General features: G+C 44.9%; 1 protein-coding gene across 3 annotated transcripts in view; it reads right to left on the bottom strand.

Moving 5' to 3' along the window:
- ASCC2 (activating signal cointegrator 1 complex subunit 2) overlaps positions 1–25,347 on the bottom strand; it is a 35,647-nt gene that overhangs the window by 9,429 nt on the left and 871 nt on the right. For all 3 annotated transcript variants that reach the window (XM_067550236.1, XM_067550240.1, XM_067550237.1), the window contains exons 2-15: positions 19,953–20,052; positions 18,941–19,099; positions 18,410–18,580; positions 16,142–16,271; positions 14,129–14,196; positions 12,761–12,871; positions 11,379–11,491; positions 9,392–9,466; positions 8,367–8,474; positions 6,536–6,604; positions 5,665–5,739; positions 5,216–5,399; positions 4,515–4,729; positions 2,673–2,792 (exon numbers count right to left, since the gene is read on the bottom strand). In XM_067550236.1, coding sequence (XP_067406337.1) covers positions 2,673–2,792; positions 4,515–4,729; positions 5,216–5,399; positions 5,665–5,739; positions 6,536–6,604; positions 8,367–8,474; positions 9,392–9,466; positions 11,379–11,491; positions 12,761–12,871; positions 14,129–14,196; positions 16,142–16,271; positions 18,410–18,580; positions 18,941–19,099; positions 19,953–20,033 — 1,679 coding nt within the window. In that variant the 5' untranslated portion in view covers positions 20,034–20,052. The remainder of the gene's footprint in view (positions 1–2,672; positions 2,793–4,514; positions 4,730–5,215; positions 5,400–5,664; positions 5,740–6,535; positions 6,605–8,366; positions 8,475–9,391; positions 9,467–11,378; positions 11,492–12,760; positions 12,872–14,128; positions 14,197–16,141; positions 16,272–18,409; positions 18,581–18,940; positions 19,100–19,952; positions 20,053–25,347) is intronic.

Below are 25,347 nucleotides of genomic sequence, written 5' to 3'. Positions count from 1 at the left end.
CCAGGAGGGCAGAGTGACAGACACAGCAGCAAGGGTAACCAAAGGGGCTAAATGACAGTAGAGCAAAAGAGATCTGAGCTGTCTCAGCAAGGTGGAGGATGAAGAGGCTGAGATGAACAACAGATGTGTGCTGACAGTCAGATGGGAAAGGAATGGACCTAGCTGATGTCAGCCATGAAGGGAATGCCTTGGAAGAAGGCGTGGAGCATTGCTGAGTTTCAGCAGGCATGTGAAGTCTGTTAGTGCTTTGATCAGAGGAATGTGGGGGCTGAGGAGGGGAAGGGTGGGGGACAGACTGAGGCCAGCAAAACTACTCTCTGGGACCGGTCTTCCAACCAGCCTTGCATCCACCCTATAGCACCTCCATCCAGGTTGTATTCCAGTAGTTTGTTTATGAGATGGTCACACGAGACAGTATCAAAAGCCTGATCAAAGTCGAGATAGACCACATCCACCGCCTCCACCCACAAGGCTTGTCATCCCGTCAAAAAAAGCTATCAGATTGACAAATCCATGCTGACTGCCACCCATCACCCCACCAGGTGTCCGCAAACCGATTGCCCAATCATCTGCTCCATTATCCTTCCAGGTACCAAAGCCAAGCCGACTGGTCTGCAATTCCCCGGGTTGTCCCTATTTCGCTTTTTTCAGATTGGAACCATATCTGCCCCCCCTTCAGTCCCCTGAAACCTCCTGCATCTTCCATGACCCCTGAAAAGACAATTGCTAATGGCTCAGATATCTCCTCAGTCAACTCCTAGAGCATTCCAGGATGCACTTCACCAAGCCATGATGACCTGAAGACATCCAACCCGTCTAAGTAATTTTTAACTTGTTCTTTCCCTATTTTAGCCTCATATTCTACCTCGTTTTTACTGGCATTCACTATGTTAGACATGCAATCGCTACTAACCTTTCTGGTGAAAAATGAAACAAAAAAGTCATTTAGCACTTCAACCATTTCCACATCTTCTGTCATTGTTTTTCCCCCCTCGTTGAGTAACGGGCCTACCATGTTCTTGGTCTTCCTCTTGCTTTTAATGTATTTGTAGAATGTTTTCTTATTATGAAATGCTGGTCTCCAACAGGTGTTCTGCCCTGCCCGACAAGGAAGGCCCACTGACACCAGGCAGATTAGAGTGGAATGTTAAAAGAAGTCAAAAGACTTTGTTGTTTACTCTCCTACCTCCTGCCCCAGGAAGATGAGTCTTGCAAGTGAATTCCCCCCATCAGTTGAGTTCGCAGCTTGAAGCAGAAGGGGGAAAGAAAATAAAACCCCCTAATTACTGTAACTTCATACTGCTGAGACTCGATGGAGGTGGGGACAGGCAAGGATTACTAGGCATAAGCAAAAGATCCCCATTGCTCAGCCTGGGTTAGCCCTAAAGGACATACAGATCCTGCTTATTAGAGAAGCTTTTATTACTTTTTGAAACTTAAGATTGGAACTGATTTGTGTGTATATATGTTTATCTGCTTTACCCTTGTAAATAAGTCTCGTTTCCTTTTCCTAGAGAGTAAATCTGAATGTAGTTTAATATAAGATTGGCTACAATTATTGTCTTTGGTGTGAGATCTAAGGCGCAATTGACCTAATGTAAGTGACTGGTCCTATGGCCAGGTCTACACAACAAACTAGATGGGTATAACTAGGTTACTGAGGAGTGTGAAAAATCCACACCCCTGAGCAACATAGTTACACTGACCTAACCCTCCCGTCGACATAGCTACCGCCTCTTGAGGAGATGGATTAACTACGTTGATGGAGAGCTTCTCCGACTTGCCTCCAATAAAAGATATTACCACACTCATCTTTCCTCCAATACTTGATTACAGCCTTGGAACTGCAAACTTAGCTGATGCTGTGAGGGCCAGACTGTTTAATTTACAAATCGATCTCTCATTTCCCTGTTATTTATATATCTAAAGGCAAGACCACACAGAGACTTGGTTGATTTAAAAGAAGTGTTTGAAAAATGCCTGGAACACATCACCAAACTACTCTGTTGGGCTTTTGAGGGTAAATCCCCTATCAACCTGAATCAATCGAGGGTAATACCAAAAGCTCCGGGCTAAAAAAGCAAATAGTACATGAAACAGCACAGCATGCTAAGAAATGTGAGAAACAGAGGCAATGCACTTTCACAGAGAGCAAAACAACAGCAGGAACTACTAGTGGAGGAACTAGATAAGTGAGATTCTGTGTTATCAAAGTTAGATTTCAAACCAGATGGACATTGTTGATATTTTTACTTGAATCTGAAACAAATTTTACCTAGCCTCGTTTCTGACTCACAGGTCTCACACTGGCAGCAGCAGTGGCCTTGGAATTTGTGGAGAGAAAACTAAACCAGAGTCAGATGTTAAAAATTAGCCTGGTGCAGTCATGCCAAATAGTACAAGCTGAATATAGAGACAGGCCACAGCACTCTTTCATTTTAATTTCCTAGCGAGAATGAGATCACAGCCCCAAAACAGGGACAACTGTGTTTTCCTGTTAAAACCAACCAAATCTGCAGCTGCTTGTGGACAAGTGATCAGGAAAATAACTCTACATACAAATACACTGTCAGAGGACTGCAACGGGATTTTCTTAATGGAATTTGCTGTTGCAAGTTCATGGACATTTATACCGCCCTGTCCAACAGAGCTATTGAACCTGTGATACTCACCGCCTGCCTTTTTGTACCCGGGACATGTCCACCGAGTCCCTGCTGAAAATATCAAACTCATCATTCTGGAAGATGTTGTATCGAGAAGTCACCAGAGGAGTTGGGTCTGGCTTCACCTGCCTGTTAGAAAGGAGACAGAGCAGAAGCCTCTGAGATAAAGATGAGAAGGATCACATTCTCTCAGTTAATGTGCATTCATGCCATGGTCTCCCTTATTCCATCAATCCCTTAGCCGTACTCAGTAGCCCAAAGTACCAAACCAGAACAGAATCCGAAGAGGACACGCACTGCAGTATCTCCAGTCATTTTCTGTTTCACAGACCCAGTTTAACATCCAATACTATGCTGGTCTAGAACAGAGGCCTCAAACCACATGGCTGATCTCCATCGGGAGGCTAAAACCAACTAGCAGAAAGCAAGGGGAGAAAATCCTTCTTTTCTTAAAAAACTAGACTTGACCCTTGAGTATTCAATACTGAAGCATGCTTATGCTCAGAAAAGTGACTGGGTAAAGCCAACACTGTGTATTGGACAACTCTCTGGAGGAAATCCCAATAATTTGTACGGCTGGTTTCAGGACATAGATCTCCCTGTGGTACCTTATTAATTCTGTATCAATAATTTCCAGATTAAGTTTGTTCAATTTACAAGTCAAAAGAGGATCATCTTTCAAATTTATTTTTTCTGGTGCTGTAAACTCAGCCTGGAATCTGAAAAAAAGTCAGCTGTGCTGTCTCTAAGATCACCAGGAACCACAATTCTGCCTTTGCCCCTTAACTGATAGTTTTGCTGATGATGAATGAGGCAAAATAGAATCCATCCCAGTCTCTCATACCTGTGTTGGCTCTGCAGTGCTAACAGAAGTAAAAAGCAGTTTGTGCCAGCAAAGTCAGCAGGTCTGATTCAAAGAGAATAAGGAGCAGATTAGGATGTACAAAACCACCATTTTTATACTCACTGTTCTGATACGGATTGCCTTTTTTAAAAGTGTATCGCTGCTGAACCCGCACCAGACAGAGTCAGCCACTGCCTTTCTGCAGTATGAATGGGCAGAGCTTACCGTTCACATCCTGGCACGCAGTTGGAAACCGCTGTCATCATACATGCACATTCTACAGCTGTAAAGACAGCTACAACCAAGCCGGTTCTATTGCTGATGATGATTCCTAAGCCCCCACATACAACACAAAGAAAGCAGCAGAGGCCAGGCAGCTCTGTGAACTCTGATGAAAGGGGATTTTGAATTGCAATTTTTCATTTCTCCTTGGTTAGTCATCAATTTATGCACAGAGTGCAATTCTAGTATCTTACAATTTCACTATTCTGCCCTGTAGGGTGAATTCCACTTGAATAAGTTTCTTTGAAGACACTCCCTTTGTGCACAACAGGTGGGATTTTAAGCATCAAGGATCAGAGCCATGTGCAGCAAATTAATAATTTTTGTGGGTGATGGATTTGGGGCTTGCTGTATAAGAGTGGTGGCGCTACTGCCCCATCCAGGGCTAAATTGTTTGTCCTCCATGACATGATTTTGATAGGTCTCATTTTAGTGTTCAATGAACAATCATTTGTGTCACTTCATAACACATGGCCTAGCCTCTGTTATACAACAACTCTGGATGGAAAAATCTCTGCAGGGAAATGGGGGCAGAGGCAGGATTGAGGTTTAGTGGCAGACAGAACTGGGCCATTCCCCATGCAGCTACCTGCCCGAGAGAAACACAAGCTCCTTCTGTTTCTCAGACACAGTGTGGTTAGTAACCTTCATGCAGAACAGTCCCTGTAAATATCCACAGATGGCAATAAAAAGTCATCAGATCAGTACTAAAACCTCATTCCCACCTTGGCATCGTTCGCTCCAGTTTGTCCAGCAATGGCACCAGTCTATCCTCCAGGATGTTGTTGATCACCTGCTCTACATTGTAGCTGTGCTCCTCCAGGCAAGCCAAGATGAAGCCCTCGCCCAGGTCAGGCAGCAGATCTTTCACTTGAGAGATCAAAGAATCCAACTCCACCCCCGAGACCCTGGCGGCGGGTGCTGCAGCTGCTCCAGCACACTATACATACCAAACACAAGGGGTGGTAATACTGAAAAGGGATCACAATACAGAGAGGGCACATGCATGTAGAAACGGAGGGAGAGCAGTTAGGGTTATGCCCCAAATGGGGCACTATGAAGAGTCTAGCAAGTACAGAATGAGGTATGCAGCTCTTTGACAGCTGGGATATTTTACAGCACCTCTTCCTCAAACAAAACTTAACAGGCATATGATGCATTGTATTTTCAAAATGCTTTACAAGCAACGCAAGGGCTCAAACCCATAAGTGATGGGAGCCACATGATATTCAGTTTTGATTCAGCCACGTGGGTTTGGAATACAGCTCTGAGCTGTGTTCAGCAGTGGAGAAGCAGAGCCCAAACACCAGCCACCCTCTAAGAGCCAAGGAAACAAACAAACAGACTCCTTATCCCACCAAGGAGAAATCAATGAAGTGGAGATGGTGGGAGAGAACCACTACCATCCACACAGCTCCATACTCACATCATACTCCAAGTTGTATGCACCATCAAGCCCCTCTGAGTCCCTAGCAGCATTTTCCACCATTGCAGAAGCTCCATCCGCCATTGGGGGAGGTGGGCTGCTAACGACTGGCATTTTTCTCCTCTCCACACCTTCCCAGGCACTTTCCACTGCTTGGAGGATATATGCTGTCCGGGTGTCATCCCTATAAGACTGCATTAAGGGCATTTCTCTGTGCTCTAGTCTGGATGGGCCAGTTCAGACTCCACCTGTGAGCAGTTATGTGCTCTTTGATGAATCCATGTCTGCCTACACTAGGCTTTTTTCTAACACCTTCTCCACCCTTGCTGGTGCTGGTGCAGCTTAACCAGAGGTAGCAAGTGTGGAAGTGCCAGTGTAGACAAGGCTGCTGGCAGCCACCAGCTTTTTAAAACACAGTGTTGTAGCCACCTACTGAGAGCAAAGGATACAAGGTAGAGGATGCCTGCTGAAGCAGACTCACATCCTCTGCGACAGGGAACAGCTCATCATAGTCACGAAGAAACCTGGAAACACACAAGCAAGGATAGCAATCAAACTCAGGAGTGAATGAACTGCTGCACTCCCTTGCTGCAATCCTTAATGCGCTGCGGTAACCGCATCAGCACCAGCCATGAACCCCACATGCAATCCTTAATGCGCTGCGGTAACCGCATCAGCACCAGCCATGAACCCCACAGCCTTGCAGACACTTACTCTCACACCCAGTGTGAACTCCAATGTCTAGCACCAGGCCCAATTCTGCATTCCATCATAATCCGGTCAATGCCCCACCACAACAGCCGGTTATAAATCTCCACATGATGATGTTGACCCTCCAACCACCCAAAGCCCAGTTAGAGAGGAGCATGATTTTGTGGTTAAAGCACCTGCCCTGGAGGAATCAGGAGATCTGGGTTTGATTTCCAGTATGCCACTGACTAACTGTGTGTCCTTGGACAAGTCATTTACTCTCTTTTTGGTTGGGTTTCCCCATTTGTAGACTGGGGATAAATAATGGTCTAAGCTGACAAGACAGCTGTGATGGTTAATTCACTAACACACCCAAAGCACTTTGAGAGCCTACAGCGAGAGTGCAACGCATCAAAACAGTCTCTGGCACCATTCAGCATCCTCTGCAACACGACAATAAAGCCTGTTATAATTCTCTCTCTCAGCACGTTTCCTAACTAGACAGAAAGATTTCTAACTCCCACGTGCATCGAAGTCCCCCATATACCAATGCCTTTGGCAATTTTAGTGCAGGGAACAGATGTGGGAGGACAGTTATTCCTCCTTTGGGTCCTATTCTACTGGACTCACCTCCTCTCCTGAAGCACGGACGTGAAGATCTGCAGAAACTCTTCAATAAACAGCTGAATATTCTCATAGCTGTAAGAGACGACGCCATGGAGCAGTGAGAAATTGAATTCAGAGCTCTACTTTTGAAAACACCACATTCCTCCTTCTGGACCTCTGTGACCTGCATTGCTAGCCAGGTTTGCCACATGTGACGACCACACGTACATCAGAGCAAAGCCCACTTGTTCACCAGAGTTCATTCCAGTGGGACGTTTTGAGATTTTTAGTTTTAAAAAGCAGCAGACAGTGAAACTGACCCAGCCTCCTCATGACCTTAGTAACCATTTCAGCAAGCTGAATCTGGTCTCATCATTGGGACAGTTAGGGAAATAGGACTTTTGATAGAATGGAAAACCCATAGTGGAAGGCAGTGAGATTGCAGTGCATGGCTCAAAAAGAGGTGAAAACAGAGTGAGGAAGGGAAGGGTGGGACAGTTATTTATATCCCTAATTACACTGAGATTCCTGCAAGACTGACCCTTCCATATGAGGTTACAGCACAGAACCTCCCGGACAATGTGTGATCTCTTTTGCTCACCCGTGTGAAGACATATGCCAAATAAAACCCACTTTATTGTACAGTCTCAACCTCCCCTTGCTTCTAGTGCATTGAGCATCACTGCAGAAACCTGCCCCGCCTAGAATGCGCCTGCCAGTGTATTGGTGCCATACAGATGTTCCTCGAGAAGAAGGGCGTCACCTTCACAATATCCCCAGCTCCTGACTGCCGAGGAATGCGGAGTCCAGACTACCCAGCTCTGTCATTTGCTGCTGTTGCTGGCATCTATCTAAGGTATTGATACGGCCCCCAACCATTACCACAGAACTGCACCTGAGCTCTCACCATCTTTAACACGTTTATCCTCTGTGGGTGGGCATGGCTATTATCCCCATTTTATAGAGGGGAACTGAGGCAAAGAGAGGCTAAGTGACTTGCCCAGGGTCACACAAGGAGCTGGACTCAGGTCCACCTCAACCACTGAAACATTCTCTCCTTGAACAGATCGTACTTACGATAATTTGGGGTCAGTATTCAAGTACCAGGGCAGGTGCAGTGACATCAGCTCGGTGCAGGTTGTCCACAAACATTCATTCCAGGAGCATGGAAGCAGCATGGTTCAATGGAAAGGGTGCTGGCCCAGAAATCCCAGAGTCTGGATTCTTTCTGTGGCTCAGCATGTGTGACACTGAGTAAGTCACGTCACCTCTCTTTGCCTCAATTTCCCTCTCTGTAAAATGGGGATACTCACCCCCCTTTGTACAGCACTTGGAGACCCAGGGATGAAGAGCATTATACACTAGCTTTTCACTGGGGTGAAAATGGAATAAGGGCAAAAGCATCCCTCTCTAGATTAAAGCCTTCTTTTCAGTGCGTTACAACACCACGTGGCTGTCTATGGGTTTTAGGCTTTGCTAAGGTGCTTAGCACCACAGTACCTAAGCACTAGCCTATCAGTCACAACATATCCCACAGCCAACATGAACATGTTCCCGGGGACGTGGCCTGATCTCACTCTGCAGGGGTCAAAACAATGCCCAGTTTGTAAATGCTTTGGATCAGGGACTGTTTCATCCTAGGTGTTTGTACAGCACCCAGCACAACAGAGCTGTGATCCCAATGCAGCCTTTGGGTGCTACCCCAATCTAAATCATAAATAATAATTGACCAGTAAGGCTGGAAATCTCCGGACTCTTCTCTTCAATAGAGCAATTAAGTAACTGGGCTATTCCTAACTGGGCTTGTCTTCCAGTAGACCCTGCAGCTTCAGCCACACAGATATAATGCCAGTACCTGCTTTCTAAGATGGGCTGGAGGCATATCTGGTTAATGAGAATATGAAAGACTTCTACCATCTTCTTCCTGGAATGAGAAAGCCTTCTCCACAAGTCAGCACGTAAGCTTCAAAGAGAGAGAGAGCATGTTAGTATCAACACAAGAAAAAAACCCATCTCTGTGGCTTGGGCCCTGCCCATGTTAGAGGAGAAGCTGTGTTAGCGGAGCCATTTTTAATGCTTAGGACTTGTCTACATGAATAATTTGACCATGGCTGGGGTGTGAATCAACCCCACACTAACCTGCCACACTCTAACTGTCCATGTTACACCCTACTGACATATGTTAACAGTTTGTTAAGCCACTTTGAGCTAGTCCTATTCAAAACCAGGACTAGATCAAAGCGCTCTAATGAACTGTTAAATACGTCAGCAGGGTGTACACAGACAAACTCCAGCAGGCTAGTATGCCGTAGATTCACACCCCAATTTGCCAGGGTCTAATTGTTCATGTACACAAGCCCACAGTCTGTCTCTGCTGCAAGGAGCAGATAGAACCATTTCACAATCTGTCTGAATACATATCCTAAACAAAGTTGCTCTATAACACTTTTTAAACACTGTTGCACTTGGTTCTCACTCGCTAAGCAAATGGATTTAAACCACCTTAGCAGGAACTCTGCTTTCAAACGCAATGGGGAAAATCTACAAATGAAAGCACACCTGCTCTTTTACATGCTCGCACAGTATTACAGGTTTAGGATGCATCTCCCTTGGGATACTACACTATACAAAGCCTAGATACACTATACACACTACATATAGAAAGGAGAGAAGGATTTAATTAAAAATCCCACCAGGTGGGAAAGAGGTTCTTTTGAAGTCAGGAAACCTTCTTCTTCAGGACTCTTTGAAGAAGCCAAAAAAGGCAGAGAGAAACTAAGAGGATGGATGTGGAAGGGGGAAGAATGTTTTAATCTACTGTGGGGGAGTGGGGGTCATTCTCACTGAAAATAATAGGCAAACTTCTCTGCCATTTTTCACCTGTTATCCTCATATGTCCTCTTCTTAATTGCAGATTCCAGTTCAGGAATCGTGAGTTCATAAAATGAAGCCAGTCTGCAAAAACATGAAATAAAACAAGAATTGCCAATAGATATTTTTAAATGGTTCACTTAAAGACAAAATCAAATGGGAATCTTGGTATTAATACCTCCAGTCTCTCATTACTAGCAGTTCCAGCTCTGACCCTTGCAGTTCCCGTTCTGACCTTTGTTTCATTACAGCTTATTCCCGGAAACACAAGTAAAGAGACATGAGGCTGGCAAACAGCAGCTCCCTAAGGATCTGTTCAGCACTTATGTCACAGCTGCAGCTAAACGAGATGGTTTCAAAGCATCCTGCAGCCGACTAGGCAAATGATCTGCACTACTCTGGAGCATCCTGAACACACATCTGCAGCCCACGAAGAGCTGACGTACCGATGCATCCAAAACTGACCTCCTTTCTTACTGCTTTGAGATCCACTCTTTCCAATACTGGAGAGATCAGGGGAGCTAGACACAGAAGATTTGACTGAGAACAGACATGAGAGCAGGAAGAGAGAACAGAGGCTCCATTTGGTCTGGGAAGGGAGGGAGGGAACAAAGCGAACCACCTTGGCCTAGTACCAGGTTCTGAGAGCCAGACAGCTCATACATAGCATTTTTACCTATAGACAAAGCATCATGGTATGCAGATATAGTTGCCCACACCAAAAAACAACTGGGTTTGCTTCCTGATTTGCTAGGGGTTTACAACTGATGGTTTATAATTCTTTGTACAGAGGCTAAGACCGCCAAAATGGTGCATAGAAGATACACACACACTGCTCATAACTGGCCTCATCTCAAGATGACAAGGTGCCTCAAGGACACCATTTCACAACACCGCAGAAACCAGTTCACACTTCTAGGTCAGGAGACAGAAGATCAGCAAGAGTAACAAGAGGCTGATTTAGAAACCTTGTAGATTCTATGCAAATCAGTAGTCACCTCCCATACCCCAAAGAACCAGTGATTAGTCCAGATTGACAGTGAATTAATAAAATGCAGCTGTTCCCTTACACAAAGGGCAGGGCCATTTTACTGTATTTCAGACAACAACAGAACTAAAAGCAACTGCTTTTTCCCTTTGAGTTACCCAGCACCACAGTGCAGCTTTTTGCCCAGTCCAAACATTCATCACCAGTCCAATAGTCTGACTGTTCTGTCAGTAACATGACCACATACAATGGGGATACCCTTAGAGCAACCTACGCCTAGAGCGTAAAACCTCTGCTACTTACCTTACCAAATGTAATAAGCCATATTTTCTGAAATCTACATCATTATTAATACCCACAATCAAGATAGGTGTGGCCAAAGTGACTTTGACTTGGGCTTGGTCTACACTACAGTGCAGTGGACATAAGGCATCTTATGTCGACCTATGTCAGTGCGCACACTACAGCCTTGTAAGTGCCCTACTCAGCTGACATCATAACTCCACCTCCGCGAGAGGCATAGGGCTTATATTGGTGTAGTTAGGGTGATGCAGTGTCGGTGTACCCACTTACAGTTGGCTGTCTTGTCAATTTCACAGCTCTGCTGTTGACATAGGTTGACTTCAGATTGTAGTGTAGATGTGCCCTTAGTGTGTGGCTGCCCACACCCATTAAAAGGTACAGCCTGTGAAGCCCACATATTCCAGCATGCAGTGCTGCCTTCACCCAGAGCACGATGCCATGCTAAAACCTGAAGTCTTTATAGGACACATTACAATATTATTGATGAAGCAGCAGCATTCTGGTCCATTTTATGGAAATTAGTTGCAACCCCGCCTCCTGTCAAATTGCCAAGGTAATCCTCAGTTGGGGAAACTCTGGGCACCCCCTGTAGTAAACTGTTATATTTATCAAAAGACTACTCTTCCATCAGAATAAACTGAGTGGCCTATTCACTCGGCGTTTATACTCCACTAAGCCAAGCTCTGTCAGGAACCAGAGATGTACCTGTAACAGAAGTCATGCGTTTGGAAGGTCTGAGAAGCCAGTGGGAAGACATCAAGAAAGGCCCAAAGGGTGGTGCAAGTGTCACATAAGTACAGCACGATATCCTTCAATGCCTAGTAGAGAAAGAACTATTCATTATCCAAAGAGAGGAAAAAGTCACATCACGTTGTCCTGGCAGCCTTGTATTCTGAGACTAGTATGAACACACTGAGTTCACAGAAAGGCTGCTCTTTTGGGGGCGAGAAGAGAGTTTGAGCTCACAGCACAAATAAGACAATCCACAAAAGTTTAGGGCAACATCTATATAAGAGCATCTCTCCTTCAGAGGGCACGACTAACGATTCTGACTACGTATGCTAATTAAAGTTTCCAAGGCACTTTTGTTAAATGAGAGATGCCGAGGTCACATCCCATTTTGCATAATAGCATTTTACCTCCTCAAGTCCCTCTGTCACTCCAGCTGGATATGGTTTTCTTCCCCTTCTATCCTAAGTGGTTGCATAGCATTAGTGTGTGCACCTAAGGCGCTGATGTGGTCCATTTTCAGTGGCAGCTGAAGTGATTCTTTTATATCAGAGGTTCCCAAACTTTTTTGCTGCACTCCCCTTTCTCCAGGGGAGTCACCCCATGGGAGGCCCCCACCCCACCCCTACCTCCCACCCATCTGGAGCAGAAAGTGACTCACTCAGGGCAGTAAACAGCTCATACCCAGGCAGCAGCAGGACCTGGCTGATTTCATCCACCACCACCACTGGGGACTCCCTGTGAGCTCTCCTTGCTGTTGCCCTGCCCTTGACACTTAGCCAGATGCAACCCCACACCCCACTCATGCCCCCCAATAACCTCATCATGCCCCTACTGGGGGGCACACAGCACAGTTTAAAAACTAATCCTATATATGATTTGTACAGCTAAGGTGCATGGAGATTTACATTAGACTATAAACTCCTTGAGACAGGGACTGTTTTTTAATGTGTGTTTGTACAGCACCTAGCACAACTGGCCCTTCCCTGGTTGGTGCCCATGTGCATCACTGTTACACAAGTAATGATTTTGAAGGAAGGTGCTATATAAATGCAAGAGCATCATGATGAAGCTCTTTTGCAGTTATTCAATGTCTTGATATTGCTTTATTTGGTAATATGCCCTTCCACACCACTTATCAGGGACAGAAAGGAAAGGAGATAAAGGCCATGCCAGTGTTTAGGGGAGGGAAAGCTCAGAGTCACATGACAAGCACTGAAACAACTACGAGGAGCCAAGTGCTGAAAGAAACCTAAGTGTTTGGGAACAGTTTGACTCTGTGAGGGGTTAACAGTGTGCGGTTAGTGGAGCAAGAAGAGCTATGTACTCAGAGGAAAAGGCTACAGGGATAACTCCACCTGGAGAGGCATGTCCCTCGGAGTCACTCGGACTCTTTCTTCCAGTTTCTGGGGCGTGGCTGAGGCCCCATCACATTGCAAGCCACACTCCTGCAGAATGTTGTTGAATGCCTGGATCACAAAGAGCAGCACTTTATTACATCAGACAGGCAAATGCACCCGGGTGTGTCCTATCTCCTCAGTAGTCCTTTTATGATTGTCAGCTGAACCGAACAAAAGACATTGCTATTTTGGAGAGCTGCCTACCCTGAAAGCAGAGGACAAATTTACCTGGATCTTTCTCTCACAGCCTAGAACTTAAGAAACAACATTACATTTGCATCTTTGGAGATTTGCCAACCTCCTCCCCCACCACTGCAGACTACAAGATGAACAGAGGGCAGCTCCAGGCATTTTTGAAGTTGAATACTTGGGTTTACGCTGCTTTTCCTTATAATCACCAAGTGTTTTTCTTTGGACTGTTATATGCATACATGCAGGATATAGCGATGCTCTTTCTGTGATGGTATTAACTAACAAAACATCTAACCCCGTATCCAAAGCAGAGCTCTGTAAACCCAAAGTAACTGCTTCAAGACATACACTACATACAATGGGCAGAATCTTTGCTGCCCTTTGAGTAACTGTTTTGAACAGATAATCTAGCATCACAGAGCACCTCTAAACATGATACCATCTCCCACAGAGTGATCCTTGAGAGCTGAGTTTAACACACCCAAAGCATGATGGAGACACCAGGAGAAGACACCATGATGGAGATGCAGACACACAGAGAGCCGTCCAAGCTGTCTGGGCAAAATGACGGTTTTTAAAAATGATTAGTTTGAGGACTAACGCACAAATTCTCCAGTTGCAATGATGCTAAGGCTTCTTGATTCGTATTCAGATTAAATATGAGCATAGCCCAGTCAGCTTGGGGAAAATTCTAACTGCTCAGAGCAATGAAAGCCCAGAATGCTGGACCTGCCTAATCTCTATAGAGCAGCAATTTATGTATATTGGTTCCAAAGATATTTTCATTTTCTCCTGTGAGCTCCTGGATGTAATCGCTAGTGTAAGTGTCCCAGTCTCTTGATTTGGGTGAGGAAAATGGGCACTTTCTATGTGAACTATCTAGCAAAGAAAGTCCCAAGGATTTGTAGCAAGCAGTGTGTCATACACAAGTAGGATGTAAGGGCGGGTTAGCTGGGAGTAACCATTGCAGATACAAGTTCAAAAGCCATCCAATACAAGTTGGTATAACTAATGGGATCAAATAAAAAGAAACACAACCAATTCTGCTGGCCTATAGCCATGCCTCCTGGGACTGTCCCATAGCCTCCCCTGGGTGCTCAGAAAACCACTCCAAGCCAGATAAAGAGGCAGTACCTGAAGGATTGTGGGCACCGTCTCATTCAAGTCACTGAAGTAACTTGATTGCTGAGTGAAGATGTTTTCTGAAAGGAGAGGGGGGGAAATTCATTTCAGATTATTTCAAATCTCCAACCCAACAAGTGGCCTCACACCAAGCAGCGTACTGTACTTCTGTACTAGCTACAGCATCTTCTCTAAAAATAAGACTTCTAACCAGGAAGGGTGGAAACATTGACCTGTATTGACCACAAGTACCGTACTTGTTCCTGTCAAGAAGATCATCTCCTAACAGTCCAGTGCAGCTAAGGCTGGTAATGCAAATGTTCATTAGAGCACATTGTCCGAGGCACTCGATGACTGAAGCACCGCACTGCTGGCTGAGTCAGTAAATAATATCACTCAGTGCTCCCAGTTCCTTTATTTGACAGCTGTAGTTGAATTTTAATTGCTGATTCCTTAACACCAGCAAATGTTCTGTAGAATATTTTTAAAGGTAATGAGGCCTTAGCAATATTATATTATTCAGACCTCATTATCTTTTCAAAATACTCCGTAGAATAGCAGAGTGCTGTAAATTGGAGAGACATTGCCCTTTTTCTATGAATTACCGGACATGCTGTGCAGATTACTAAGGCTCCACCACAAAGGCAAACCTCCTGAAGAGTCAAGTGTGTGAGATTTGTGAAACAGGTTTCACAGAGAAGAACAATGACCGGAAAAATCTGATTTTATGCATTTGCACACCTGAATTGCACATGCAGATACCATGATTGCATACACAAACAGTCAGGTAGACATGTTACAGGACATCTGTGTGCACAATTACTGCTGTTGCACACACAATCACAGTAATTGCATGTGCCATTTAGATTAGGTTTTTCACACCTAGATTTTAGAAAAACTATTTTAACAACATATCTAAAAGTCAACTTTTTTTGTCTCCTATGTTTGGGACACGAAAGGGTGAATTTATAGTCAGGGAACCTGAAAAGAAAGAAAAAAAAAGAGGAGAAAAATCAGAATTCAAAAGTTGAAGTGCTTAGCTAAAGTGCTTTGGCCTGGAAATTTGGAAAAAATCTTGTATGAACAGCCTGTGTCACAAGATTTCTTGTACTTCCCATTTTAGCTTGGATTGGATTGGAAATCCAGCAATAGCCATCTCTCAAAGGAAGGAAAAAAGTTAAATTATTCAAACTTCAGAATAGACTGGGTTTGAATTTTAGATGAATGATTCTAGATCTGCCAGCCCAGCTCAGGTGGAAATTAGGATCACAGATGGTCCCTTCTGAAAAGAATAGGGATAACTGCAGTGTCCAGACCAACTCGTCCTCTGACCATAAAACAGGTTCTAATGTTCAAGGCTGAGCTGCTGTTATATGCGTAATTACTGCTGTGTTTGCTGACACAGATACAGGCAATGCAGTGATGAATTCAGTTGGCAAAATGCTATTTGCAGCTAACAGGCACGATATGAAAATCAAGTTCTATTTTTCCAGTTCAAGTTCTCTGTAGTCAGAACAATCACATTGTGTTTTATCTAGCTGTCAGCTATGGGAGCAAAAGGACCAATCTTAGCAGTCAGATGGCTCCTCCTTCTCTCATTCCCCACATGAATAGGGCTTTCCGGACTTTCCCTCTCTCCCAGGATCTTCCATCTTCCTCCTAGAAGCACAGAGTCCCTTTACAGTCTCTCAGAGCAGCACTTTAACTGGCCAGAGGACTTCCTGTTGAGCAATAAAGGGATCCTGTGGCAGGTCTAACCTGGGAAGCAAGACAGACTATGAAACAAACTTAGTCCCCCAAACAGCGGAGCAGAGTGTAATCCCCTCCCCATCTCACCCATAAATAAAGAGGGCTCACAAGAAAATAACACCGGTCTTATTCAGAAATAAAAAATTCTACTTTATAACGAGGGCTTTGTTCTGAGGCTGCTACACTCAGTAGCAACCCCACCTCCTCTTCAATTTCTGCCTTTCAGAGAACAACTAGAAAGCCTCACGCAACAAGCTGCCCCCAGCTTTGACTAACCAATCATCTTCTGAAGTAGGGAGCCATTTCCTTTCCCAAAGAGCACACACAGGTCTAGAATCTTAGGGATGTCAAAAAGGAAGTTATTGTAAAGAATTTCTCCAAAAACAGCGGGGGTGATGAAGTGTTCCTATGAAAAATAAGAGAAGACACATTTTTTAAAAGGACATAAAATAAACTTTTAACAACTTGAAAGAGAATCCATATTCTACACCGCTAGGATTACTGCATTTACAGTCATAATAGTACTTGTACATTCGCTAATTCACCCAAGCAGCTCAAAGCACTTCAAACACATCAAGATTAGCACCCCAGGAGGTAGGCAATCATCCCCATCTTACAGATTTGGACGTTTGGACGTCAAGGGACTGAGGAAATAAATTCCTTCCTAAGATCACTTCAGCAGAGCACAGCTAGGAACAGAACCCAGGATTCCTGAATCACAGCTCTGTGCTCTAAACTCCTACACAAACTTCATCCTGCAGATGTAACTCATGTAACTAACATGCTAGGCTGGAAATGCTTTTAAAACTCTAGATGACAGAGGTGTTCAAATGAAAATTCTCATTGCTTCTGAAATGGAGAAGTACTTAATTTAAAGAATAATTGTGGAAGCAATGACTAACAAAAGAAAGATTTGCTTGTGATTAAGAATACGATATAGTCACAGAGGTCAGGGAAGTCATGGATTCTGTGACTTCACCCAAGCTCCATGACTTCTTCGGCTTCAGCTGTCAACAGCTGGAGCTGGGGCAGTGTGCCCCCTCCATCGGCTGTGGCCAGGACCAGAGCAGTGCGTCCCCACCGCCCCGTAGCTGTGCCCGCCCCCCGGCGCTGCGCCCAGAGCCTCCACCCATGGCTGCAGCCAGGGCCAGAGTTGTGCACCCTCCCCAACCCCTTCGGCTGGGGCTGTTGGAGTTGTGTACCCCTCCCCCCCATCGTTTATTCAGCTGGAGCTGGGAGGTGGGGTGCCGTACCCCGCTCCTACCCAGGGCTGTGGCTGGGGCTGGAGCTGTGCTCCCCCTGTCCTTGGCTGCAGCCAGGGCTGGAGACAAGGCCACGTGCTCCCCCCTGTCCACAGCTGCGGCCAGAGCCAGAGCTGTGCACCACCACCCCTTTGGTCAGGGCTGGAGCAGGGACTGCGGACCCTGTGGCTGCAGGGACTGTGTGCCCCCCAACCCGCTGCTTCAACTGGGACTGGAGCTAGCGCTGCGGCCCCTCTGTGGCATGAGGTTCTGGCTGTCAGTCCTCCCTGCCCCCTGGCTATTTTTATTAAAATCACAGACAGGCTCCCGTGAATTTTTGTTTATTACCCACAACCTGTCCGTGACTACTAATTTGCTATGTGGCAACAGGCAAACCACTGCCTTCAATTTACCCAAATACTTGGCTACTTCGCTGGAGTTGTGAGGTTTACTCGATTAATGTCTGTACAGTCTTCCAGCTCAGGTGAAAGGCTCTGCTGAAGCGTGGAGCACTTCTATGCAAGTGATGCTAACTACAGGATACAGCTCGCTTTTCTCCTGTTCTCTCCCCACCCCTCCAGCACCCACATTGAGAGCTTTTCTCAAAACAGACTGAAACTGGCCAGCATGACAATGCATATTCTTACAATAAATCAAGGAGGGTTTCAGGTCAGTAATTATTAAAATCTGAGGACAGAATGAATGAGATTCCTTATGGTCCTTGTGAAACTTCCATCTCTGCTAATGAGCACTGCACGCACACAGTTAGGGCAGAACACACCCTTAATTATGATGCAAATAAAACTGTAATTTGGGGCAACTTTACATCAATGTTAGGGTGAGGCAGAAACTTGGAGACAGTGCAATGAGAGACAAGCCTCAGTCTGGATTGCATGACTTGATGCCTGGACCAAGGCAGTAGTGGCATGAGAGTGGTCTTTAACACGTGGCTACAGGGGTCTCAGACAGGCTTTCACACCTTGTCGGCAGCCCTGCAAAAACTAACTTACTTTAGGTCTCTTTTCGACCCATTTTCTAATGCCACACCTCGCTCACCTATTATTAAGAGTAGCATTTTCCTTTGTGAAGCAGATTAATGCAATCAGTACACACTTAAGAGAGTTCTGTCCTTTGCTGACTGGTGACTATCTTTGTGGAAACTATTGGAATGACCCCAAAAAAGGGCTAAAAAAGGAAGGCAGCTGGGGGAGATGAATAGGAAACACACTCTGTTTCCCAAAATGTCTATCAATTTTCATAAGCCATAAAGTGTGCAACGATAAGAAGGAGAAGAGGTATTTACTTTGGACTCCTTGTGAGTGGACATTCTGAGGAAGGTTAGGAAGACGCTCCGATGAAGGCATTTCTGTATGTCATTCACCTCTGGAGTGAAATCCAATAATGCATCAAACTTGCGAGGGGCATAGCACAGGTATGAATCCAGGCATTTCTGAAGCGTCTCATCAAATATGACCTGATACAACAGAACAAAGGCAAATGGGGAGAGGCAACAATGAAGCATGCACAGTGGCGCACCACATCATGTGACACAAATGCAGCCCAGTGAGATTTGAATTCAACAGTGAGCCAAAGAGATCAAAGATGTTCAGAGGAGTCCATTGATTCCAAGCAAGCAGTTTTAAAATTCATTATAAAAAATCTTTGGGGAAATATTACCATCTTAATGTTACAAGATTCATATGCCAAAATTAAGATGTTTGGGCACTAGCAACAAAAGGCACTTTCGAGCCTTCATCAGACACATTAATTAAACCTACTTATTTTTCTCAACACCCATATAAGTCACAGGTTTTTATTGATTATCTACTGGTACCTGGCACCAAAATTTATCATGAGGCAAAGCCAGAAGCCAGTTCAGATCATCAGCAATGAACTTTGCTCGTTCCAAGAACTCTTCCACTAGAGCTGGGTCTCTGACTTTAGGTGGTGGTTTGTATAGCACGAAAAACCGATCAGTTTTCCTTTCCGGGTGCTGCAGAAAGCAAAAAGACAATGTGTTAACAAACTTGAGACCAAGCAACAAGACTCCCCATTAACCATTTATGCAGCCAGGAACATCTCTCATATTTTTAGGAAACTGGTCTGTGGTTATCAGGAATCCAGCCTCTAATGTTCAATGGCAGTTCTCCCTGCTCTTTAATCCTTAAACCACTGCAGATGAGTGGTTCTCATTTTTCAGTAATATTTTCAGAATCCTGCACAATTCCGTATATGTTGCTCCTTGTGTTCCATTCAGATAAATAACTGACAACCTTGCAAACCAACCCTCAGCACCTCCAAAACAAACAGCAGCAGCTCAAAGTCATCCCTTTGAAATGTTGCTCTCTTTCAATACTGACCCTTGAGCACCTTCCAGGTCAAACTGATTGGACTCAAACATGTTATTGTCCTTCAGTGCCATCTTGCACTACATTGAGATCTGATTTCAGCCTGTGATGGCAAATCCACATGGGTGAGGGCACAAAATGTGGCGGCACAGAGGGACAAATACTGATGCTCCACCTCAGAGTTAAACTTCTAAACTGAGTTTACAAAATATCAGCATGTCTCCTCTCCACTACAGGAACATCACCGCCACCCATCAAGCAATTCTTGGAATGGATAAAAAGTTATAGAAGATATGCACCATAGAACAAAAGCCCCAAACTCTTTCAGTGCACTACAACATGCAGACTTAAATTTCACTTCAAAATAAAGCTTCGACCTACAGGGAAGCTGTTGGGGTTTCACTGTATTTTAGTCTCAGAGCCTGTTTTCCTAAAGTCACTTCTTGAATGAGAAAACAATTTGTTGAATGTTTTAATTTAAAAAACAACACAGCTCACCAGTGCTGGTAAATTCCTCCGTTTCCCTGTCTTTGGATCCGTCTCTGTCAGCTGGAATTCCTCCAACGGCAATACTGACATTGTGCTGAGTTATCTCTGTCTTTGGCAAACATCAACACAAAAGCAATGTGAAGAAGCGTGTGGAGAAACAATTAAGCAACGACAAAACAAGGCAGGTTATAGCCTTCTATAAAATGCACCCCTAAGAGGCTGGCACCACATTGATACAAAGGAAACCTGTACACCACCCAAACATCAGACTTTAGGAGACATCCAAGGATTAGCTGCAAAGGCCACAGAAAAAGCACAGTTCCCCTAGACTTACAGAGTACTGCCATCTTTTCTTTACAGCATTTACCAAGCAGTCACAAAGACATCATCAGGAACACCAAAAAGAATTTTTGCTGGTGTATTTTCTTTTATGTACATGCTTAAAATTCTCACATGGTTACTGAAAAGTCCTGTTAATGCCTCTCTTTGTCCAGCTGCAGCATTTTGGACAATTTGGACAAATTCTAAGGGCAGTCATAAGACATCTTGCTAATATGTTATCAAAAGAGGATTCTGTGCTCTTCTGAAGCAAGTTTATTAAATAACTATGCCCTTAAAAATTCATTATGTATATCAGATTAAGCTAGAAAAGATGTTCTTGCTTTCATCTTTCTCCTACGCCCATTGCCTGTTTGACTCTGTATAAGACCCTGTATTCTCACAGATACTATTATTACACACTTAGTTCTATGAAATGGAAAACCTTGCAACATGCAATTCAAGGGAAGATGTACAATTAAACACATCCTTAACAAATCTCAAATATTAACAAGCATGGAAACCACAAGCTCAGCAAAGCTTTTGTTATTTCATTTCTGTGGTTTTATAAGACTATGATCATTTATTTCTATACCAATTGTCTTGACCTTCTTCCTGCCATTGGAGTTCTATAGTTCCTACCAAGAGCGAAGGTGGAGGACCTATGGCAACCTCTTCCTTCTTTGTTTTGTCCAGGCGTACGTGTCGAAGGTCTGTGCTCGATGGTTTGCACTCTGTTAACTGGATGTGAACAGGAAGACTATTGTGCATTGGCCCCATACTGGCCTCTCCAGAGTTAAGAGAGCCCAGGGCCAAGGCAGGCCCACATAAGAAGAGCTGTAGGGCAGAGCTGGGTCAGTAGCTACCTGGAGCTCAAGGAGGGAGGCCTGGGTGCCAGGCAGACAAGAGAAGGAAGCAGCTAGCACCCTGGACAGAGCAGTGCTGCTAGCAGGGACCGGTGGAGCTAGAGTGAGCTCCTGGCTGGCTGCTGGGATTGGCAGGCTAAGGTCCTGAGGCAACAGCGAAGAAGGTGCTGGGGCTGCGGGGAAGTGGCCCAGGAACAGATACTGATGAGTTGGAAGGGATGCGGCACATGGCTGCCATTTACAGGGTCCCTAAGCCAGGACCTAGAGTAGAGGGCAGACCTGGATCCCTCCTCCCCCCCGGTTGCCACTGGGGAAGTGGCAGGACAGTTGGACTGCAACACTCGCCCCCGGAAAAGGGGAGCACAGATTGTGACATGGCCAGAGGGCTGTGTCATGAAGAGGACGCCGTGGTCCTTGGACTGACATGGGTCCAGGAGCAGAAGTGACAACGGGTGACGCACCATCAGGAGAGAGCATACCGACCCGCAGAGCTAATCCCCAAGATGACCAGCAGGAGGCAGCCCTGTTCCAACTATGAACTTTGGAAAACAGCCATAATTGATAGAGAACTACATTAGCTGGGCATTGATATTGCAGACCTCAGCGAGATGAGGCTTTCAGAAATTGGTTCACTAGATGGAGTAAATTATCACTTCTACTGGTCTGAGAAACCTGACAATGAACCAAGAATACATGGTGTTGGATTTGCAGTCAAGAAGTCAGTCCTCAGTGCATGTACCCCTCCACTACCTATCAATGAGAGGATCATGCAGCTGGATGTGAACACAAACTCAGGAACCCTGATTCTTCTGTCCATTTACGGACCAACACATTATATCAAGCAGCAGAAAGGTGTGTTTTATTCTTAACGGGAACAAGTCATTAAGAACGTCCCTGCAAAAAACAGACTCACTGTTCTCAGTGAATTAATGTCCATGTGGATAAATACGGGAAGCACTAGGGACACATCATTGGTCCACATGGCACAGGTAGCCTCAATGAAAATGACCAGCGTGTCCTTGAGCTTTGTGCCTCTTGTGAGCTGATAGTTTTGAACACCTATTTTGCTGGCAGCAGCTTCAGCAAGGTCACACAGAGACACTCCTACTCCAGACACTGGCATCAGCTTGACCTTGCCTGATCTGTCGCAGAAACATTCGCGATGTACTGCATGTCTGATCAATGCACAGCACTGATTGCAACACCGATCATGTTCTTGTTCGGGCCAAGCTCCAATTACATCCTAAAAAGATCTGTTATGCAAAGCCAAAAGATAAACCTCACCTCAACAGCACTAACATGAAGGATTCTGACACTTGTTCAAAGTTTCTACGTGCACTTGAGGTTGTTTTTGAAAAGGATCAACCTGATTCCTGTGAGTCTGACACCTTGTGGGAAAATTTTAAGAATAAGACACTAGCTACTGCCAAGGATGTCATTGGAACAACAAAGAAAAAAGACCCTGACTGGTTCGCAGCGTCTGAACGTCTGTTGCTCCCACTTATAGAAAAGAAAAAGCAAGCTCACGTAAGTGTACTTCAACAACCAACCAAGCTCAGAACTCTCAAGTTTAAAGAGGCTAAGGCTGCAGTTCAGAAAGCCACGAGAGAATGTGCCCAGAAGTACTGGAAAGACCTGGGCAAAAAGATTCAAATCTGCTTTGAAAGAGGAGACCTACGTGGTACCTATAATGGAATTAAAGAGGCACTTGGTCCACCTCATAAAAAGATCACAAACCTGAAAGCAAAAGATGGTACCATATTGACTGACAAGCAAAAAGAACTTGACTGATGGACTGAGCATTACAAAGACCAGTACTCAGCGGATAGCATTACTGTGATACTGCCTTAGCTGCCATTCCCCACCTTCCAACAATGCAGGAGCTGGACCAAATACCAACTCTTGAAGATGTAGAGAAGGCTATCAAAGAGACTGCAGCTGGGAAAGCAGCAGGGAATGACCAGATACCTCCAGAGCTCCAGAAGACAGGTGGGAGAAAGCTTGCAAGTGACATCTGTTCTCTGCACCTGTTGGGAAGAAAGCCATATACCCCAGGATCCAAAAGATGCAAAGGAAGTTATTCTATATAAAAGCAGAGCAGACTGCAAGAACTATCAAAGGGTATCTTTGCTCAGCGTGGTCGGCTAGGTGCTTGCAAGGGTCCCGTTGAAAAGACTCCAAGTCCTTGCTGACAGAGTCTACCCTGAGAGCCAGTTGGGGGTTCAGAGCAGAATGCTCCATGACTGACATGCCCTTCACATTGCGCCTGTTGCAAGAAAAAAGCAATGAACAACAGTTACCTCTCTATGTAGCATTTGTTGACCTACAAAAGGCCTTTGACACAGTTAGCAGGAATGGCATCTATAAGATCCTGTTAAAAATTGGCTGTCCACAAAAAGTGCTTTCCCTATTCAAGAAGTTCCATGAGGGAATGAAGGCAACCATCCAGTATGAAAATGAAACATCACCTGAGTTTAGTATTGATACCGGTATGAAGTAAGGCTGTATCTTAGCGTCCACTGGCTTTGGCATCTTCTTCCCAATTCTCCTTAAGTATGCCTTTGGAAATGATCAATCTGGCACACTAATTGAATCAAGGCTGGACAGCAGCTTGTTTAACCTCAGATGATTCCAGAGCAGAAGGCATGTCACCCAGCTTATTATTAGGGATCTGTCTTTCACAGATGCTGCTGCATTCATCTCTAATTCACCTGATGAACTGCAGGTCATGATGAACAAGTTTTCTGACACATGCACCAAGTTTGGCATGATAATCAGTATCAATAAAACAGTTGTCAAGTCACAAGATACCAATATCTACGTCAATAATGAAGCTCTGGACAACATGGATCACTTCTGCTATCTCGGCTCAACTCTCACCAGCTCATTTAACCTTGATAGGGAATTGATGCTAGAATGAGCAAAGCTTCTGTTGGCTTTGGCAAAATTACCTCATGTGTTTGGAACAAGTTGCTAGCCATGAACACACAGGTGTCTGTTTATCAGGCTTTTGTCTTTAGTACTCTCCTTTACAGTTCTGAAAGCTGGGTTATAGACTCCAAGCAAGAGCGGAGATTGAACCTCCACTGTCTTAGAAAAATCCTTGGAGTTATTTGGGACCAATGGATCACCAATAGAGAGATCCTTGAGAGAACCAGCCTACAGTCTATGCAGACTATGCTGGATGTTCACAGGCTTCGCTGGTTGGGATACATGGAGTGCATGCCTCAAGATTGTCTGCTGAAGGCTGTGCTCTATGGCCAACTTAAAAACCTCCCATGACGCAGAGGAAAGCCAAAGCTCTGATACAGTGACAAGGTCAAGCAAGACCTCAAGAAATTCAGCATTCCCCTGACAACTGGAAATATCCTGCCCGCAATCATTCAGTTTGCAGAAGCTGATTTAAGACTGGTGCAACCAGGATGGAGAGCCAGAGAGCTCTTGCTGAGGCCTGCAGGCAGGTTAGTAAGTAGAGTATGCTTCAATTTCCATCTGGCGAGTGGACCTGTAGCCACTGTAGGAAGGTTTGCTGCTCACGCATCAGGCTCTTTTCCCATACTATTGCTAAGCACCATTGACAGACCAACTCTGTCGCCTCTCCTTTCATCTATCAAGATGTTGGATGGCCATGATAATTTATTTCAAATGCTGTTACAAAATTGTATTCAAGTTAAAGTTTAAGACCCTGATCCTGAATTTAGATGGGCACCTGTGGACTCTTATCCCCAGGCAGAACCACACTTATGTCAACAGAACTCTGCATGGGTGCTAGAGTTCACCTGTATGAATCCAAATGCAGCATCCAAGCGTAAGCTGGAAATGACAGACACTGTGGGTATATCTACACCTCAGTTGGAAGCAAGCTAGTCCAGGTAGACAGACTCATCCTAGCAGGGCTCAAGATAGTGCACTAAAAACACTAAAGTGCACATTCCAGCTCAGGCTAGAGCTCAGGCCGGGAAGCCTTTGAGAGTCGGGTGGGCTTAAGAGCCCAAGCTGCCACCTGTGCCAGAACATCCACATTGTTATTTTTAGCATGCTGACTTGAGCCCCGTTAGGGTGAATCTGTGTACCCGTGCTGGGAGACTTGCTCCTAGGCGCAATGTAGACATAGCCTCAGCCTTTCAGGGTATCATCCATTTGTCATCTGAAATTTTAGATGAGAAAACCTTTAATGTTTAACGTTTTAGATAAATAGATGTTATGACAAATGGATTTCT

This window comes from Emydura macquarii, unplaced genomic scaffold (genome assembly GCF_026122565.2).
Source record: "Emydura macquarii macquarii isolate MOO-44397 ecotype Brisbane River unplaced genomic scaffold, CSIRO-AGI_Emac_v2 contig_1254, whole genome shotgun sequence".
In the NCBI taxonomy this organism is placed as follows: Eukaryota; Metazoa; Chordata; order Testudines; family Chelidae; genus Emydura; species Emydura macquarii.
The sequence above is the reverse complement of the archived record's forward strand: the minus strand, read 5'-3'. Positions and strand labels throughout refer to the sequence as shown.